The following is a 21,522-nucleotide window of genomic DNA, read 5'->3' as shown; positions in this document are numbered from 1 at the left end:
GTTTTCCATATGAATGTGCGCACGCGCGTGTATGTGAGTATGTGTGCATGAGTGTGTGTTTATGTTTGATGGCGTGTGTGATTATTGTCTGGAGGAAAGCTTGGCTCTACGTTCGATAGAAACATTTGTACAAACTAGGCCAGATCTGGAGACAAAATTTGTACAAACTAGGCCAGATCTGGAGACAAAATTTGTACAAACTAGGCCAGATCTGGAGACAAAATTTGTACAAACTAGGCCAGATCTGGAGACAAAATTTGTACAAACTAGGCCAGATCTGGAGACAAAATTTGGACTATAAAGTTTGTAGTTGATAGGGATTACAGAGAGAGAGAGAGAGAGAGAGAGAGAAAAGAGAGAGAGGAGAGAGTGATACGGGGGAGTAAAGAGAGAGGCGGGAGAGGAGACAGACATACAGAAAGACAGGCTGAGAGGCAGATAGACAAGAACGGAAAAGAAAGATTCAAATCATTGGACAACTCGCTACACACGGCAAGAGAAGAAACAAAACAGCTTCATGGACAACTCGCTACACACGGCAAGAGAAGAAACAAAACAGCTTCATGGACAACTCGCTACACACGCTAAGAGAAGAAACAAAACAGCTTCATGGACAACTCGCTACACACGCTAAGAGAAGAAACAAAACAGCTTCATGGACAACTCGCTACACACGCTAAGAGAAGAAACAAAACAGCTTCATGGACAACTCGCTACACACGCTAAGAGAAGAAACAAAACAGCTTCATGGGCAACTCGCTACACACGCTAAGAGAAGAAACAAAACAGCTTCATGGACAGCTCGCTACACACGCTAAGAGAAGAAACAAAACAGCTTCATGGACAACTCGCTACACACGCTAAGAGAAGAAACAAAACAGCTTCATGGACAACTCGCTACACACGCTAAGAGAAGAAACAAAACAGCTTCATGGACAACTCGCTACACACGCTAAGAGAAGAAACAAAACAGCTTCATGGACAACTCGCTACACACGCTAAGAGAAGAAACAAAACAGCTTCATGGACAGCTCGCTACACACGCCAAGAGAAGAAACAAAACAGCTTCATGGACAACTCGCTACACACGCTAAGAGAAGAAACAAAACAGCTTCATGGACAGCTCGCTACACACGCTAAGAGAAGAAACAAAACAGCTTCATGGACAACTCGCTACACACGCTAAGAGAAGAAACAAAACAGCTTCATGGACAGCTCGCTACACACGCTAAGAGAAAAAACAAAACAGCTTCATGGACAACTCGCTACACACGCTAAGAGAAGAAACAAAACAGCTTCATGGACAACTCGCTACACACGCTAAGAGAAGAAACAAAACAGCTTCATGGATAACTCGCTACACACGGCAAGAGAAGAAACAAAACAGCTTCATGGACAACTCGCTACACACGGCAAGAGAAGAAAGAAAACAGCTTCATGGACAACTCGCTACACACGCTAAGAGAAGAAACAAAACAGCTTCATGGACAACTCGCTACACACGCTAAGAGAAGAAACAAAACAGCTTCATGGACAACTCGCTACACACGCTAAGAGAAGAAACAAAACAGCTTCATGGATAACTCGCTACACACGGCAAGAGAAGAAACAAAACAGCTTCATGGACAACTCGCTACACACGGCAAGAGAAGAAACAAAACAGCTTCATGGACAACTCGCTACACACGCTAAGAGAAGAAACAAAACAGCTTCATGGATAACTCGCTACACACGGCAAGAGAAGAAACAAAACAGCTTCATGGACAACTCGCTACACACGGCAAGAGAAGAAACAAAACAGCTTCATGGACAACTCGCTACACACGCTAAGAGAAGAAACAAAACAGCTTCATGGACAGCTCGCTACACACGCTAAGAGAAGAAACAAAACAGCTTTAGAGAGACATGCTATTTGCAACAAAACAGCTTTAGAGAGACATGCTATTTACAACAAAACAGCTTTAGAGAGACATGCTATTTATAACAAAACAGCTTTAGAGAGACATGCTATTTACAACAAAACAGCTTTAGAGAGACATGCTATTTACAACAAAACAGCTTTAGAGAGACATGCTATTTATAACAAAACAGCTTTAGAGAGACATGCTATTTACAACAAAACAGATTTAGAGAGACATGCTATTTATAACAAAACAGCTTTAGAGAGACACCTAGTCTAGTAGCACATCCCATGTGAGAACAGCAAGCTACAAGAATTGCTCCATCTTCTAAATCAAATACAATTTTGACGTAAATATTTTTTGTATTCATGAAAGTTTTACCCCCTCTATTTTCCCTTTCCTCTTTCCTGTCTTTAGACTGCAGACACAAACACATGTACGATGTCTCAGAGTGAACGAGAAACTGAGTTCGTTCTGAGAGACAGACCGAGAGACAGAGAGCGAGAGGAAAGAGAGAGAGAGAGCGAGGCAAGAGAGAGAGAGAATGATAGCGAGAGGAAAGAGAGAGAGAGAGAGAGAGAGAAAGAGAGCGAGGCAAGAGAGAGAGAGAGAGAGAGAGAGAGAGAGGATGAGAGCGAGAGTAAAGATTGAATACAAGGTGAGACGTGAGACAGAGACAGTTTAGATACAACGAGTTGAGTCAAAGATAACCACCTGACGCTTAAGAGAAATCTGAGACATTGAAGACAGGAAGCAAGAGGGAGAGGGGCAAGAAGCCAACAAGAAAGGGAGAGAATTTAAAGAGTTTCCGAATGAAGGGAGGTAAGCACTGAGCTGAGAAACATCGAGGCCCAAGACGGCGTAGAGAGTAAAGAAGCTAATCTATTAAAAAAAAAAAGCATTGATTTCCAGGCAGGAGCGAGCGGCACCAGTGGTACCTCGGGAACAAAGCTGTTAGCCCTCTGTCGATGAAACCCTGCACCAGGCTAGTCCTGTGTTTTTCAAGACAACCCTATGAATCAATGTCACTGTCATCTTATCGATTAGAATTACTGTAAAACTCTAGATACTATGTGTGTTTTAAAAAGATATTGACACTCGTTGTCTAGTTCATGTACTACAGATGTCAGAGTGTTTGCAACAAACAGTGATGGGGTCAAGAAAATGGGGGAGGGGTAACGCAGATTCCAACTGTGCTGATGCACTTTTTCTGCAAAATTTAATTTTATGAATTAAGGTTGAACTATTTGTTACAGAATACAAAGCATAGAACATCAGTTTTATTGAGGAATGTTTTTGAGGTTTTACTGCGGTGTCTATTTCTTACAGCCAGTAATCGAAGGAGTGTATCTCTTGTCATGATTCTAAATCAAAGAGCTTCAAAAAGTTCTGGGTTATCATTAGTATCCAGTCTAGGTTGGTGTTTTTTTTTAACTCAGCGCTAGAGTGATAGTTTCTTTACGACTGGTCAAATGGAGGCTGTGTCGCATGAGGCTGTGTCGCATGAGGCTGTGTCGCATGCTGTTAGAGATACTAACTCTGGGCGTGGTTATAGATCAAATGCAGGCCGTGTCGCATGTTGAAAGAGATACTCACTCAGGGTGTTGTCACATGTTGAAAGAGATACTCACTCAGGGTGTGCTCATAGCTTTATGACGAGGCATGCATAAAACATACGGAAAGCGGTGCTTGTCATTTCTGTGCGAAATAGTTTTGGTGCCTCTAAGAAAAGTTTTAAGAGTGATTTGCACAACTGGATGTCTGACGCCGTCTTTTTATTTGCATTTGGATCAAAGGTAGGCAAGGTACAGACCGCTGGACAAGTCCGGCCCACGGAGAAGTTTCATTAATAATTAAACAAGGTTACAAAGACAATTTGTGTTAAAACACAAACTCAAAATCGGCCCCCGAAGTGATCATCCAGGCAGGCTTCAATATTTTCAGAAAGAACATCCGAATGAAATTATATCAAAGACAAATGATAGATAAGAATGGAGAAAGAAGGTTGACAGATCTTGTGTAGTGCCCCAGCGGTCAGCAGATCAAATGATAGGTGAAAGGAATTGATCTAATTGTTTTGTAAAGGCTCAATCTTTTTTTTTTTTTAAAAGGAAACCTCAGAATTTTTTAAAAATATGGAACGCTTCACGAATTTGCGTGTCATCCTTGCGCAGGGGCCATGCTAATCTTCTCTGTATCGTTCCAATTTTAGTATATGTACTCAAGAAAAATAAACATTCTCCCAGCATTGTAACTTAAAAGAAAATGCAGTTTACAAGATTAATAATTGTTTTAAATTATGTCTAACTTATAATGCATACTAAATAGTTTTTTCTCTTTAAAAAATAATAAACATTTGTTCGTGTGTAAATGTAGTACTTAGTGTAACAGAACTTACATAACTTAACTATACAAATATAAAACAAACATTTTTGACAAAAAATCTACAACCGTTTGCATAAATGTGTTAGAGATATAGCATACGGCCGTCTCCTCTGGTAAAGAGCCTCAAGTGTTTGAGAGTGTTGGAGTGTTTAATAGTTAATAGTAATAAAAGTGGTGTATTTTTATGAAAAAAACTGCTTGCATAAATGATTTAAAAAATTAGATTTTTCGCTTTCAGAAAGAAAAAAAGTAGCCGTTGCATCAGAACTTTGAATGATCTAAAATATCTTATGTCCGATTTTCATTTTCTCTTCTAGTTTACGAGATCTAAAGGGACGGACGGACGGACAGACAAACAGACGGACAGACAAACCACACAAAACTAATAGCGTCTTTTCCCCTTTCGGTGGCCGCTAAAAAACAATTTTATTCATAATAAAGAAATACACATTTTAATACGAGTTGAAACATTGAAAAAAAAAAGGAAAATTAAGTGTGTGTGTCTATATCTTATTTGTAATAAAACCCTGAGGTTCATTAGGACTATAGCCCGACACTTCTAAACTCCCAAACTAACTCCCAATCTAGACTAAATTAGGACGAACTATTATCACTCGCAGATTGAATACAAACATGGGGCATTTGCTAAATTTTGATATCCTTAGATTTTTTTCCCCTATTATTGCCCGCCAAAATATTTACATTACGTTGTTAGCGCCTGCTCCTAAAAGTTTTTTTTTCCCCTCTCTGTTCATGTGATAACTTGTCAGTTTGTCCATGCGATGTCCTGTCAGTTTGTCCATGCGATGTCCTGTCAGTTTGTCCATGCGATGTCCTGTCAGTTTGTCCATGCGATGTCCTGTTAGTTTATCTACGTGGTGTCCTGTCAGTCTGTCCGTGCGGTGGTGGTCCATGTGGTGTCTTGTCCATATAGTGTCTCTTGACTCTATATTATTTATGAATGTCTGTTGTGTCTGGGGTGAATGTGTAATGTCTGAGGTGATAGTTTGGTGAATGTGTAATGTCTGAGGTGATGGTTTGGTGAATGTGTAATGTCTGAGGTGATAGTTTGGTGAATGTGTAATGTCTGAGGTGATAGTTTGGTGAATGTGTAATGTCTGAGGTGATAGTTTGGTAAATGTGTAATGTCTGAGGTGATAGTTTGGTGAATGTGTAATGTCTGAGGTGATAGTTTGGTGAATGTGTAATGTCTGAGGTCAGAGTTTGGTGAATGTGTAATGTCTGAGGTGATAGTTTGGCGTCTCTGTGGTGAATGTATTATCTGTTTGTGATAAAGGTGCAGTGTGACTGTGGTGACTGTGCGGTTAGTTTCAGTAAACATCCAGTATTTGTGGTGTTTCTGCATGTGTCTATTCCATATGTGTGTGTGTGTAATGGTTTTGAAAGTAAAATGTCTCTACACGACATGTGTCTTGCGGTGAGATTGTCTGGCCATGAGATGTGTGTCTTGGTTTGTTGAGTGTTTCTACAAGGTGTATGTGTGTATAGTGTGTCTTGATTTGTTGAGTGTTTCTACAAGGTGTATATGTGTATAGTGTGTCTTGATTTGTTGAGTGTTTCTACAAGGTGTATATGTGTATAGTGTGTCTTGGTTTGTTGAGTGTTTCTACAAGGTGTATGTGTGTATAGTGTGTCTTGATTTGTTGAGTGTTTCTACAAGGTGTATGTGTGTATAGTGTGTCTAGGTTTGTTGAGTGTTTCTACAAGGTGTATGTTTGTATAGTGTGTCTTGGTTTGTTGAGTGTTTCTACAAGGTGTATGTGTGTCTAGTGTGTCTTGATTTGTTGAGTGTTTCTACAAGGTGTATGTGTGTCTAGTGTGTCTTGATTTGTTGAGTGTTTCTACAAGGTGTATGTGTGTCTAGTGTGTCTTGATTTGTTGAGTGTTTCTACAAGGTGTATGTGTGTATAGTGTGTCTTGGTGAAATGTTCCACTCATGACGTTATATATTGCCAACAGATTGAATTGTGGGGCTAGAAAAACAAAACTATGAATGATTACATCGAAGCGGGTGAAATTAAAATATTTGAGCAAACAATTCCTTGGACAGAATTTTTTTATGTCAATGTGTTTGAAAAACGGCTTTGTCGAAAGGCAGAGAGAGAGAGAGAGACAATGAGAGAAGAGAGAGAGAGAATGAAAAGGAAGGAGAGAGAGAATGAAAAGGGAGTAAAGAGACAGCGAGAGAAGAGAGATAGAGAGAGAATGAAAAGGGAGTAGAGAGACAGAGAGAGAGAATGAAAAGGGAGTAGAGAGACAGAGAGAGAGAGAATGAAAAGGGAGTAGAGAGACAGAGAGAGAGAATGAAAAGGGAGTAGAGAGACAGAGAGAGAATGAAAAGGGAGTAGAGAGACAGAGAGAGAATGAAAAGGGAGTAGAGAGACAGAGAGAGAGAATGAAAAGGGAGTAGAGAGACAGAGAGAGAATGAAACGGGAGTAGAGAGACAGAGAGAGAGAATGAAAAGGGAGTAGAGAGACAGAGAGAGAATGAAACGGGAGTAGAGAGACAGAGAGAGAGAATGAAAAGGGAGTAGAGAGACAGAGAGAGAGAATGAAAAGGAAGTAGAGAGACAGAGAGAGAGAATGAAAAGGGAGTAAAGAGACATAGAGAGAATGAAAAGGGAGTAAAGAGACAGCGAGAGAAGAGAGACAGAGAGAGAATGAAAAGGGAGTAGAGAGACAGAGAGAGAGAATGAAAAGGGAGTAGAGAGACAGAGAGAGAATGAAACGGGAGTAGAGAGACAGAGAGAGAGAATGAAAAGGGAGTAGAGAGACAGAGAGAGAGAATGAAAAGGGAGTAGAGAGACAGAGAGAGAATGAAAAGGGAGTAAAGAGACAGAGAGAGAATGAAAAGGGAGTAAAGAGACAGCGAGAGAAGAGAGACAGAGAGAGAATGAAAAGGGAGTAGAGAGACAGAGAGAGAATGAAAAGGGAGTAGAGATACAGAGAGAGAATGAAAAGGGAGTAGAGAGACAGAGAGAGGGAATGAAAAGGGAGTGGAGAGACAGAGAGAGAAGAGAGACAGAGAGAGAAGAGAGATAGAGAGAGAAGAGAGACAGAGAGAGACGAGAGACAGAGAGAGAATGAAAAGGGAGTAGAGAGACAGAGAGAGAGAATGAAAAGGGAGTAGAGAGACAGAGAGAGAATGAAAAGGGAGTAGAGAGACAGAGAGAGAGAATGAAAAGGGAGTAAAGAGACAGCGAGAGATGAGAGACAGAGAGAGAACAGAGACAGAGAGAGAGAATGAAAAGGGAGTAGAGAGCCAGAGAGAGAATGAAAAGGGAGTAGAGAGACAGAGAGAGAGAATGAAAAGGGAGTAGAGAGACAGAGAGAGAATGAAAAGGGAGTAAAGAGACAGAGAGAGAATGAAAAGGGAGTAAAGAGACAGCAAGAGAAGAGAGACAGAGAGAGAATAAAAAGGGAGTAGAGAGACAGAGAGAGAGAATGAAAAGGGAGTAGAGAGACAGAGAGAGAATGAAAAGGGAGTAGAGAGACAGAGAGAGGGAATGAAAAGGGAGTGGAGAGACAGAGAGAGAAGAGAGACAGAGAGAGAATGAAAAGGGAGTAGAGAGACAGAGAGAGAGAATGAAAAGGGAGTAGAGAGACAGAGAGAGAATGAAAAGGGAGTAGAGAGACAGAGAGAGAGAATGAAAAGGGAGTAGAGAGACAGAGAGAGAATGAAAAGGGAGTAGAGAGACAGAGAGAGAGAGAATGAAAAGGGAGTAGAGAGACAGAGAGAGAGAATGAAAAGGGAGTAGAGAGACAGAGAGAGAATGAAAAGGGAGTAGAGAGACAGAGAGAGAGAATGAAAAGGGAGAAGAGAAACAGAGAGAGAGAATGAAAAGGGAGTAGAGAGACAGAGAGAGAATGAAAAGGGAGTAAAGAGACAGAGAGAGAATGAAAAGGGAGTAAAGAGACAGCGAGAGAAGAGAGACAGAGAGAGAATGAAAAGGGAGTAGAGAGACAGAGAGAGAATGAAAAGGGAGAAGAGAGACAGAGAGAGAATGAAAAGGGAGAAGAGAGACAGAGAGAGATAATGAAAAGGGAGTAGAGAGACAGAGAGAGAAGAGAGACAGAGAGAGACAGAGAGAGAGAATGAAAAGGGAGTAAAGAGACAGCGAGAGATGAGAGACAGAGAGAGAAGAGAGACAGAGAGAGAGAATGAAAAGGGAGTAGAGAGACAGAGAGAGAGAATGAAAAGGGAGTAGAGAGACAGAGAGAGAAGAGAGACAGAGAGAGAAGAGAGACAGAGAGAGAAGAGAGACACAGAGAGAGAATGAAAAGGGAGTAGAGAGACAGAGAGAGAAGAGAGACAGAGAGAGAAGAGAGACAGAGAGAGAGAATGAAAAGGGAGTAGAGAGACAGAGAGAGAATGAAAAGGGAGTAGAGAGACAGAGAGAGAGAATGAAAAGGGAGTAGAGAGACAGAGAGAGAGAATGAAAAGGGAGTAGAGAGACAGAGAGAGAATGAAAAGGGAGTAGAGAGACAGAGAGAGAGAATGAAAAGGGAGTAGAGAGACAGAGAGAGAATGAAAAGGGAGTAAAGAGACAGAGAGAGAATGAAAAGGGAGTAAAGAGACAGCGAGAGAAGAGAGACAGAGAGAGAATGAAAAGGGAGTAGAGAGACAGAGAGAGAGAATGAAAAGGGAGTAGAGAGACAGAGAGAGAATGAAAAGGGAGTAGAGAGACGGAGAGAGATAATGAAAAGGGAGTAGAGAGACAGAGAGAGAGAATGAAAAGGGAGTAGAGAGACAGAGAGAGAATGAAAAGGGAGTAGAGAGACAGAGAGAGAGAATGAAAAGGGAGTAGAGAGACAGAGAGAGAGAATGAAAAGGGAGTAGAGAGACAGAGAGAGAGAATGAAAAGGGAGTAGAGAGACAGAGACAGAGAGAATGAAAAGGGAGTAGAGAGACAGAGAGAGAATGAAAAGGGAGTAGAGAGACAGAGAGAGAGAGAATGAAAAGGGAGTAGAGAGACAGAGACAGAGAGAATGAAAAGGGAGTAGAGAGACAGAGAGAGAAGAGAGACAGAGAGAGAAGAGAGACAGAGAGAGAGAATGAAAAGGGAGTAGAGAGACAGAGAGAAAAGAGAGACAGAGAGAGAGAATGAAAAGGGAGTAAAGAGACAGCGAGAGATGAGAGACAGAGAGAGAAGAGAGACAGAGAGAGAGAATGAAAAGGGAGTAGAGAGACAGAGAGAGAATGAAAAGGGAGTAGAGAGACAGAGAGAGAGAGAGAGAGGGAATGGGATAGAGAGTAAGATAACAATAATTTTAAACAAGGAAAAATTGAAACAAAATCACAGAAATTCAAAATGTGCTATTGACATAAAAAGATTTTCTTGATTGAACTCGAAACAAGTAAGAAGGGGAGGTAAGGAATAGCAAGAGAGAGAATCGACATGTAACAAGAGGAAGATTTTTTTTTTTTAAATCAGGAAAAAGTAATGGCTAATAAAGGTAGTGAATGTACTATATAATTTATTTGTAAATGTATAGAACCAAACAATTGAAATATCAATGATCAAACTAAATAGATCTACTCAGCTCGGGCAGTAGATGGGAACTACGTTACTACTCCAACGGGACCCAAACATAATTGGCAATGTAACACAATACAAAGTTCATTCTAAAACAAGACTTTAGGTCACCCTCTACCCTTTAAAAAAACACATCACACTCACATATCTACAAACAGATACACGCAGGCTTTCATGTTTATACACATCTCCTTCCCAATTGGCGCGAATGTCTCCCCCACGTATTTGTAATTCCCTTGAGTCTAAATTATGATCATGAGAGTTTAGAATTCTTTTGAAGCTAATAAACAATGATTCGGGCGAATAACATTAATTAGATACACATCCGTCAGGCTAATGTCCTAGAAATAGGTTGTAGCCTAAAGGAAATAGAGGGGGGGGGGGGTGATAGACAAATAAGAGAGCAAGTACATTTGTAATTATTCTCATTACGAGTGCAAAAAAAAAATCAAATTTAAAAAATTAAAAAAAAATTACAAGAACAAAACACGGTAACCACTCTGCTGGTGAAGAGCTTATAAACATGGAAGATTGTAGAGTTATCTGCTTTTGTTTCTTTAGTCTCGTCCTATGTAGTCATGTTGTGCTCACTAAGACTCAGACCTATAAAGGGGGCTAACAATTCTTTCCCTTGTTTGAGATACCAAACAAAATAATTAATCACCAATAGTGAACTAATTGGTTCATTTTTAAATGATTCTTGTGTTGTCAGGTAAAAGAAATAATTGTGCAAAATTTCAGCTTTAACCGAGATTGGGTGTAGGAGAAATAACGTGTACAAACTTTTTGCCTGACAGACAGACAGTGTGAGTTGACATAAGCTTTGTAAAAATACTTTTTCAATACATTTATAATAGTCAATAATATAAGCAGGATAACAAATCTGTGGACCAACGCAGATAACAAGACACACACATGAGACCAAGCCAAAGAACACGACACACACAGATACGCAAGACACACACGAGACCAAGCCAAATAACACGCCTTAGATACACAAGACATACACACGAGACCAAGCCAAGAAACACGTCACAGACACACAAGACACACACACGAGACCAAGCCAAAGAACACGTCACAGACACACAACACACACAAGACCAAGCCAAGAAACAGACACACAAGACACACACACACAAGACCAAGCCAAAGAACACATCACAGATACACAAGACACACACAGACACACACACACGAGACCAAGCCAAGAAACACATCACAGACACACAAGACACACACAGACACACGAGACCAACCTTGGTTCTTCTTTGTTCTCAACATCTTCGACTTTCTTCTCCACCACTTTTTTCCTTTTGACAGAAATTCTCCTGGTGACGCCCCACAAGTTGGTCGGCTTCCTCAGCTTGCTTCCTCCTCCTCCAGTAGGCTTCTCTGAGTTTGTGGTAGCTGTGCTGGAACCAATGTCCGTCGCTTTCCTCAACGAGCTTAGATGCATGTCATCTTTACATATGTACGTGGATCCGAACCCGGAGATCTCTACCAAAGTATTTGAGACAGACCTGGAGTAAAACATGCTGTCGTCCATGGCCTCAATGTTAAGAACGATGGGTTTGGTTCCCCGGCACACACCACCCGCAGCCCTTTTCCGGCGTTCCCAAATGCTTATGGCCTCTGCTTGTGGTTGGGTAAAAGTTTCACAAGATTTTGTCCTGGCGATGGCTGTCTCTTCCCCGGGTTTGGATTCTGGGATTTCCCGCTGGCCACTGATGATATCCAAGAATTTTTCAAAGTTACTCTGCTCTTTAGTGATATTTAATGTCGGGATGATGGATGGTCGCCTTCCTTCGGTGTCCTCCTTCTTAAAGCTTCCGTCAGGGCTGTCTTCGCTTGTAGAGTCCACACCGTCTTTAACTCTCTTACGTCTATTTTCGTGGGACGTCATTTCTGGGACGTCATCTTCCTTCTCTTCTGAGTCCAGTCTCATCTCAGTTTGAGAACTTTTCATGGCGTAACAAAGCATTTCATCCGATTCGATTAAGTTTTCCAGCAGGTAGCTCTGCCCGAATTTCGATGAGCCAGGAGTTAAAGTTTTTGCAGACATTACTTCGATGCCACTATCTTCACGTGATGGGGCGGAGCACGTGACGCGAAGTTCTCCGGATTCTAGTTTGGAGCTTAAGGCATCGGGTGATTCTTTAGTGCCCAACAGATTGACTGTCTCCCATTTACAAAGACTCTTACCGGGAGAGAAGTAAGCTGGAGGTTCTGGCTTGGAGTATCTCCTGTATTCAGAGTGGAACAACGAATAGTTCTTGGAATCGTCAGAGAATCCTTTCCTCAAAACGATGCCTCTTAGCCCGGTGTCCGAATCTCTTCTTCTCATGCTCTCATCCCAAGAGCTTCTAGTCTCCGGGAAAGGTCTCACGTGATCTGGAGCTAAGTTGGAACGCTTGACCCAAGTCCTGGATTTCCCAAAGTTGGGGAAAACGCTGAGACGACGACCAGGCTCGTGACTTTGTGCTTTCTTCTCGTCATCTTCCTTGCTGTCCTTTCGTAGGACTGGCTGAATGCTGTAGCGACGTTCCATTGGTGTAGTTAGTTCAACCTAGTGATGCTCACAATGTCTAGCGCGCAGTTCCCACGCTCAAGAAATAGGAAAACAACACATTCAACTCCAGTTCATACTCCTGGTCACATGGTTTCATTGATAAACTGATTGTGATGATATTTTAATATTATATTCAACAAAAACAAATAGACTTTAAAAACAACTTAAGAAAGAAATAAAATAAAATGTTCACAAGGAATTCTTTCCAAATTATTTCGTGGCCTACAGACTTCCAGATGCATCAGTTAGCCATTTGAGAGACTGATCTACACAGCCGTAACTATTGAACGAGTCTCGAGTATGTCACCTACATGCCTCTACAAGGTATATGTTTACAGTAAACATTCTAAATGTTTTTTATTGTCACACGGGCTCGATCTAAAACACGTCACATTGTTCACTTTCTTTCAGGAAAAACAATAACAGATCATCGGAATTCATAGCCTGCTATTTGAGACTAGATATTCCAACTTGAAATCACAACACTCTTTGATCTGTTGGCTCTTGTTAGAATGTTTGGTATCGTTTCTAGACCCTAGCACTTCTGTCACTAGCTCTTGATAATTTCTATTTACTTTGTCTCAGGACAAGGGGAGAACCAGGAATTATCCGCAATTCCTATTGATCGATCGATTTGTAGCCATAGCTTCTAAAGACGTATAGGACAGGTAAGGTTAAATCCAGGTAGACGCATTGATTGTGACAATTCTGGCTTCTTTATGTCTGCTTGACGTAGTTCCGTTGAGCTTTGTGTTTGAATAGAACTAAACAGGAGTGAAAATGTGTTTCTTTTTCGTCCGTAACATTCGACTCCATTCAAAAGAAGACAAGTGTACTGTTTGTAATCTTTTACAGTAAGAAGGACTGGATTTTGTTATAGCTAAATGACTTAATTATTTTATCAAATTATTTTTTTTAAAGAACATAACTGAACCTATAAAAAAATCAACAGATATTACAGAAAAAAAAAATAAAGGTAAAAACCAATTAAATTTATTTTTTCAGTTACTTAAAATGCACCAATTAACACATTTGAATTCTGCAAACCATAATTGCTACAATGCAAAATGCTATCAATTTGTAAATGTAATGAATGTTTTTTTTTTCTTAAAGCCTATACAAACATTTCTATGCACTAGGAATCAAATTCCACGTAACTCCTGGCCCGCGCTTACACTCTCACTAGATGTCTATCGTCCCCGCAAGAGACAGGCACAAAAAGGTAGGTCCTTGTCGCCGGGAACAACAAATAATTTCACGTGCGGCGGACAAAATTCTAGAGATGGCATTGTCCCAGTGAGCACCGCCTCCACCAACTAATCGATATCTTACTACGCAATCTGTCAACATTACAAAACTCGTAAGGAAACATTCCCACTAGCAGACGATAGCACGCAAATAATTATTACTTCCCTTTTGTCTACGTGCCATATTTTTTTTTGTATTTGGATCACAGTTGTTTGTCTGTGCACTGCGAGTCATAGATGTTTATAAGGGAATGATTCTAGGAACGATAAACAATGCCAGCCATTAGTAAACAATGTCACATGCATCTAATGGTCGTTATCTGCCATTGGCAGGTGAAGTTCTATTGATACTTCCATGTCAGTCTAAGAGTTGATACTTCCATGTCAGTCTAAGAGTTGATACTTCCATATCAGTCTAAGAGTTGATACTTCCATATCAGTCTAAGAGTTGATACTTCCATGTCAGTCTAAGAGTTGATACTTCCATGTCAGTCTAAGAGTTGATACTTCCATGTCAGTCTAAGAGTTGATACTTCCATATCAGTCTAAGAGTTGATACTTCCATATCAGTCTAAGAGTTGATACTTCCATGTCAGTCTAAGAGTTGATACTTCCATGTCAGTCTAAGAGTTGATACTTCCATGTCAGTCTAAGAGTTGATACTTCCATGTCAGTCTAAGAGTTGATACTTCCATGTCAGTCTAAGAGTTGATTCTTCCATGTCAGTCTAAGAGTTGATACTTCCATATCAGTCTAAGAGTTGATACTTCCATATCAGTCTAAGAGTTGATACTTCCATATCAGTCTAAGAGTTGATACTTCCATGTCAGTCTAAGAGTTGATACTTCCATGTCAGTCTAAGACGAGGCTATTTTCTTCACAGACACAGCAAGCGTTTGGGAACTGGGGGGGGGGATCGCTCACGACTCGCGTTTTATGAGGGCCCCTGACAACTAAAACTGAAAAAGGCTCTGGATTCAATAAGGCACTCCGCACTCCTTTCCATAAACGTCAGACTTGCTAACTAACGTCCCGGCCAGTATATTGTTAGGACATGATAAGATGGTCACCTGGTAAGAAGGAGGAGGTCAGCCAGATTTCTGATTGGAAACATTGTTCGGATAGCCAAACACTTGACCACACGACCACTAAACACCCTCGTTTTTCTACTTGCCAGAGCCTTCTTTTATGTCCACTCTACACCGTCCACTCTACACCGTCCACTCTACCCCGTCCACTCTACGCCGTCCACTCTACCCCGTCCACTCTACCCCGTCCACTCTACGCCGTCCACTCTACCCTATACCCTCCATTTCCTCGCTACTGTTCAGTGTAATCACTAGTGTCCACTCAAATACTTCTATACATATAAATAGGTTTGAAAAAAAAACCTCTGTGAATGAGAAAAGTGATCTAGGCTAGTCATGCGCAGTGGTGAATGACTTAGGTCGTTCGATAAGTCAGATTTATGTATTGACTTAGTCAGGTCGTATTAAAGCAGATCTATGTACTGACTTTGTCAGGTCGTATTAAAGCAGATCTATGTACTGACTTTGTCAGGTCGTATTAAAGCAGATCTATGTACTGACTTTGTCAGGTCGTAGGATAAAGCAGATCTATGTACTGACTTTGTCAGGTCGTATTAAAGCAGATCTATGTACTGACTTTGTCAGGTCGTAGGATAAAGCAGATCTATGTACTGACTTTGTCAGGTCGTATTAAAGCAGATCTATGTACTGACTTTGTCAGGTCGTAGGATAAAGCAGATCTATGTACTGACTTTGTCAGGTCGTATTAAAGCAGATCTATGTACTGACTTTGTCAGGTCGTAGGATAAAGCAGATCTATGTACTGACTTTGTCAGGTCGTATTAAAGCAGATCTATGTACTGACTTTGTCAGGTCGTAGGATAAAGCAGATCTATGTACTGACTTTGTCAGGTCGTATTAAAGCAGATCTATGTACTGACTTTGTCAGGTCGTAGGATAAAGCAGATCTATGTACTGACTTTGTCAGGTCGTATTAAAGCAGATCTATGTACTGACTTTGTCAGGTCGTAGGATAAAGCAGATCTATGTACTGACTTTGTCAGGTCGTATTAAAGCAGATCTATGTACTGACTTTGTCAGGTCGTATTAAAGCAGATCTATGTACTGACTTTGTCAGGTCGTAGGATAAAGCAGATCTATGTACTGACTTTGTCAGGTCGTATTAAAGCAGATCTATGTACTGACTTTGTCAGGTCGTATTAAAGCAGATCTATGTACTGACTTTGTCAGGTCGTATTAAAGCAGATATATGTACTGACTTAGTCAAGTCGTAGGATAAAGCAGATCTATGTACTGACTTAGTCAAGTCGTAGGATAAAGCAGATATATGTACTGACTTTGTCAGGTCGTATTAAAGCAGATATATGTATTGACTTTGTCAGGTCGTATTAAAGCAGATCTATGTACTGACTTTGTCAGGTCGTATTAAAGCAGATATATGTATTGACTTTGTCAGGTCGTATTAAAGCAGATCTATGTACTGACTTTGTCAGGTCGTATTAAAGCAGATCTATGTACTGACTTTGTCAGGTCGTATTAAAGCAGATCTATGTATTGACTTTGTCAGGTCGTAGGATAAAGCAGATCTATGTACTGACTTTGTCAGGTCGTATTAAAGCAGATCTATGTACTGACTTTGTCAGGTCGTATTAAAGTAGATCTATGTACTGACTTTGTCAGGTCGTAGGATAAAGCAGATCTATGTACTGACTTTGTCAGGTCGTATTAAAGCAGATCTATGTACTGACTTTGTCAGGTCGTAGGATAAAGCAGATCTATGTACTGACTTTGTCAGGTCGTATTAAAGCAGATCTATGTACTGACTTTGTCAGGTCGTAGGATAAAGCAGATCTATGTACTGACTTTGTCAGGTCGTATTAAAGCAGATCTATGTACTGACTTTGTCAGGTCGTATTAAAGCAGATCTATGTATTGACTTAGTCAGGTCGTATTAAAGCAGATCTATGTACTGACTTTGTCAGGTCGTAGGATAAAGCAGATATATGTACTGACTTTGTCAGGTCGTAGGATAAAGCAGATCTATGTACTGACTTTGTCAGGTCGTATTAAAGCAGATCTATGTACTGACTTTGTCAGGTCGTAGGATAAAGCAGATATATGTATTGACTTTGTCAGGTCGTATTAAAGCAGATCTATGTACTGACTTTGTCAGGTCGTATTAAAGCAGATCTATGTACTGACTTTGTCAGGTCGTAGGATAAAGCAGATCTATGTACTGACTTTGTCAGGTCGTATTAAAGCAGATCTATGTACTGACTTTGTCAGGTCGTATTAAAGCAGATCTATGTACTGACTTTGTCAGGTCGTATTAAATCAGATCTATGTACTGACTTTGTCAGGTCGTAGGATAAATCAGATCTATGTACTGACTTTGTCAGGTCGTATTAAAGCAGATCTATGTACTGACTTTGTCAGGTCGTATTAAAGCAGATCTATGTATTGACTTTGTCAGGTCGTATTAAAGCAGATCTATGTACTGACTTTGTCAGGTCGTATTAAAGCAGATATATGTACTGACTTAGTCAGGTCTGTGACATAATGGGGAACTAACTATTTTTGATTACTTGTATGGTTAGGAGTGATTCCCCTTGTGTAGTTTATAAAAGGCCTTGCATACTGTGTTTAGTTGCCACTTGCTCCTGAGTTACCAGCTTGACCACTTGACCTGTGTTGTGTATAGTATTTTTTCTGTTAGTGGTCGTGTGTCATGGGGTACTCGGAGAAGTGTGCCCTGCTCTGGAGATCTTTGGGCTAAGTATGTCTTTAGTATTATTGTATTTTATATAATGTATTTATTAATAGATATAGCCCAAATGATTTCCAGGCACTATATTTTTACCCTGATGTTCTGCATCCTGGGGTACTCCCAAACGTGACATATTTTTGTAACCTTTTTCTGAGGGATTTAACCTGTATTGAATCATCAGATGGACTTTACATATTTTTATAGCCTTGTCTCTGAGGGATTCAACCCGTATTGAATCATCAGATGGGCTTTACCAAACGGATGGCTATAGGTGGGATTCTATGAAGCTTGTAGGCTCATAGGTTTCCCTGAAGCCTATAGTTCATCATGACCATTTTGTTTTTTTTTTTGGCTAAAAGTGGCTAGTGTAAGCCTGAAGCCTGTAACCATAGTGTAGCCAAAAGTGGTCGTGTTTCGACCTGAGGCCTGTGACCTTCAGTTGGCTGTGTAAGCCGGAAGTTTGTAACCCAGTGGTCAAAAGTGGTCATGTGTTGACCTGAGGCCTGTGACCTGTATTTTTGATAACCAGAATGTGACGATAATGTAACATATGACTAGGGCTGTGTGCCATATTATTTTTGAGTATCTTTTGTTTACTTTTTGTTGTGTCGGCATGTGAGTTAATGGCCATGTATTTACACCTTTATTTTATTCATGTAAATAAACCATGTAAATATGTTTACCTGCGACTTTGTAAAGTCTTTTGTTGCATACATTAGTTGAATTGTATACCTGGAGGTTATACTTAATAACCTAGGCAGTACAAGAAGGGACCAGTACAACTCTGGACGAACGTGCCAGCACACTTAACACTGATCTGTTGATCTAAATACCTAAATCTAGCTATAATTCTAATTGAATATTTTTAGCTATACCCGCTACTAGGTAATGTGAACTAATCATATTGGTTCATGAATCCTCTTTAGGTCACATGGGGGCTCGTCACTTTTCAACATGACTCCTCGTTAGGTCACATGGGGGCTCGTAAAAAGAATTTTATCGGTGTTAAACCCTAGAACCCTACTGATGTTATGTATTGCAGTAAACATAATTGTACTATTGATATTGTTTATTTACTGTAAGTTTTCAAGTTTTGCCAGTTGTGACGAGATTTATATTTAAGATGTAATATACAGTTGTGTCTACATTTTGTTAGCTTTGTTGTAGACAACTAAACTTTTCAGGTAACCAGAAGGTACTAGAGACTACCTGAGGCGCAAGAGACTATCCCAGGCCGCAAGAGACTATCCGAGGCCGCAAGAGACTATCCGAGGCCGCAAGAGACTACCAGAGGCCGCGAGAGACTACCAGAAGTTCCTACATCTGGCTCGTTTGCTCGTACCTGTCGTATTAGTCTGAATGACAGTACTTAGCAGAATCTTGTTGACCGTGTCACGGCTGTGATGTCAAGAGAGACCAGATGACCGCAAAGAGCACTAAACCAACCAGTCACCAGTCCTGTTGACAAGCCTGTTGACTTCTGATGAAGTTTAGGATATTAAGTCTATTTAGAGTTGAAATTGTATTTTCTTTTTGTATAAATTCACTATGTAGTCTACTAATATTTGTATTGCACATGAGTACTTGATGACTAGATTTTGATACGTTTAAGCTGATGATGTAAATTTAGCGATTTTTTTCACCTATAATAGTGGACTAGTTAATGTTGTAGTGAATTTTGATGATTTTGTAAACAGAGGATTTAATGGGGAAATGTTGAAATGTTAACTAAGTAGAGATGTTAACTTGTACTTATTTTGTTTGATACTGTCATTTTCCCCTTTGGTTTAAGTTTAATGCCTTGTGCGTCATGTTTTCCTCACAAGGGCATTTTTAAGGTGGGGGGTGTGACATAATGGGGAACTAACTATTTTTGATTACTTGTATAGTTAGGAGTGATTCCCCTTGTGTAGTTTATAAAAGGCCTTGCATACTGTGTTTAGTTGCCACTTGCTCCTGAGTTACCAGCTTGACCACTTGACCTGTGTTGTGTATAGTATTTTTTCTGTTAGTGGTCGTGTGTCATGGGGTACTCGGAGAAGTGTGCCCTGCTCTGGAGATCTTTGGGCTAAGTATGTCTTTAGTATTATTGTATTTTATATAATGTATTTATTAATAGATATAGCCCAAATGATTTCCAGGCACTATATTTTTACCCTGATGTTCTGCATCCTGGGGTACTCCCAAACGTGACATATTTTTGTAACCTTTTTCTGAGGGATTTAACCTGTATTGAATCATCAGATGGACTTTACATATTTTTATAGCCTTGTCTCTGAGGGATTCAACCCGTATTGAATCATCAGATGGGCTTTACCAAACGGATGGCTATAGGTGGGATTCTATGAAGCTTGTAGGCTCATAGGTTTCCCTGAAGCCTATAGTTCATCATGACCATTTTGTTTTTTTTTTTGGCTAAAAGTGGCTAGTGTAAGCCTGAAGCCTGTAACCATAGTGTAGCCAAAAGTGGTCGTGTTTCGACCTGAGGCCTGTGACCTTCAGTTGGCTGTGTAAGCCGGAAGTTTGTAACCCAGTGGTCAAAAGTGGTCATGTGTTGACCTGAGGCCTGTGACCTGTATTTTTGATAACCAGAATGTGACGATAATGTAACATATGACTAGGGCTGTGTGCCATATTATTTTTGAGTATCTTTTGTTTACTTTTTGTTGTGTCGGCATGTGAGTTAATGGCCATGTATTTACACCTTTATTTTATTCATGTAAATAAACCATGTAAATATGTTTACCTGCGACTTTGTAAAGTCTTTTGTTGCATACATTAGTTGAATTGTATACCTGGAGGTTATACTTAATAACCTAGGCAGTACAAGAAGGGACCAGTACAACTCTGGACGAACGTGCCAGCACACTTAACACTGATCTGTTGATCTAAATACCTAAATCTAGCTATAATTCTAATTGAATATTTTTAGCTATACCCGCTACTAGGTAATGTGAACTAATCATATTGGTTCATGAATCCTCTTTAGGTCACATGGGGGCTCGTCACTTTTCAACATGACTCCTCGTTAGGTCACAGGTCGTAGGATAAAGCAGATCTATGTACTGACTTTGTCAGGTCGTATTAAAGCAGATCTATGTACTGACTTTGTCAGGTCGTATTAAAGCAGATCTATGTACTGACTTTGTCAGGTCGTATTAAAGTAGATCTATGTACTGACTTTGTCAGGTCGTATTAAAGCAGATCTATGTACTGACTTTGTCAGGTCGTATTAAAGCAGATCTATGTACTGACTTTGTCAGGTCGTATTAAAGCAGATCTATGTACTGACTTTGTCAGGTCGTATTAAAGCAGATCTATGTACTGACTTTGTCAGGTCGTATTAAAGCAGATCTATGTACTGACTTTGTCAGGTCGTATTAAAGTAGATCTATGTACTGACTTTGTCAGGTCGTATTAAAGCAGATCTATGTACTGACTTTGTCAGGTCGTATTAAAGCAGATCTATGTACTGACTTTGTCAGGTCGTATTAAAGCAGATCTATGTACTGACTTAGTCAGGTCGTAGGATAAAGCAGATCTATGTACTGACTTTGTCAGGTCGTATTAAAGCAGATCTATGTACTGACTTTGTCAGGTCGTATTAAAGCAGAGCTATGTACTGACTTTGTCAGGTCGTAGGATAAAGCAGATCTATGTACTGACTTTGTCAGGTCGTATTAAAGCAGATCTATGTACTGACTTTGTCAAGTCGTAGGATAAAGCAGATCTATGTACTGACTTTGTCAGGTCGTATTAAAGCAGATATATGTACTGACTTTGTCAGGTCGTAGGATAAAGCAGATCTATGTACTGACTTTGTCAGGTCGTAGGATAAAGCAGATCTATGTACTGACTTTGTCAAGTCGTAGGATAAAGCAGATCTATGTACTGACTTTGTCAGGTCGTATTAAAGCAGATATATGTACTGACTTTGTCAGGTCGTATTAAAGCAGATCTATGTACTGACTTTGTCAGGTCGTATTAAAGCAGATCTATGTACTGACTTTGTCAGGTCGTATTAAAGTAGATCTATGTACTGA

General features: G+C 40.2%; 1 protein-coding gene, 1 long non-coding RNA gene and 1 other non-coding gene across 17 annotated transcripts in view; 1 reads left to right on the top strand and 2 right to left on the bottom strand.

The window, feature by feature from the left end:
- LOC106059246 (cAMP-specific 3',5'-cyclic phosphodiesterase 4C-like) overlaps positions 1–21,522 on the bottom strand; it is a 295,596-nt gene that overhangs the window by 44,828 nt on the left and 229,246 nt on the right. Inside the window, exon 1 of one of the 15 annotated variants that reach the window (XM_013216815.2) lies at positions 11,104–13,913. The exons of 13 other annotated variants lie outside the window; for them this stretch is intronic. In XM_013216815.2, coding sequence (XP_013072269.2) covers positions 11,104–12,395 — 1,292 coding nt within the window. In that variant the 5' untranslated portion in view covers positions 12,396–13,913. Of the gene's footprint in view, positions 1–11,103; positions 13,914–21,522 lie in introns of those variants that run through there. One more of the 15 variants, XM_013216814.2, reaches the window with a different exon arrangement.
- LOC129926544 (U6 spliceosomal RNA) lies at positions 4,031–4,135 on the bottom strand. Its single transcript, XR_008778253.1, has one exon. It is a non-coding gene; the product is annotated as a U6 spliceosomal RNA (small nuclear RNA).
- LOC129926270 (uncharacterized) lies at positions 5,031–6,209 on the top strand. The gene is made up of 2 exons (XR_008777909.1): positions 5,031–6,110; positions 6,156–6,209. It is a non-coding gene; the product is annotated as an uncharacterized LOC129926270 (long non-coding RNA).

The sequence above is a fragment of the Biomphalaria glabrata genome, chromosome 5 (genome assembly GCF_947242115.1).
Source record: "Biomphalaria glabrata chromosome 5, xgBioGlab47.1, whole genome shotgun sequence".
Lineage (NCBI taxonomy): Eukaryota > Metazoa > Mollusca > Gastropoda > Planorbidae > Biomphalaria > Biomphalaria glabrata.
Note: the sequence above shows the minus strand (reverse complement) of the source record. Positions and strands in the feature narration are given on the sequence as shown.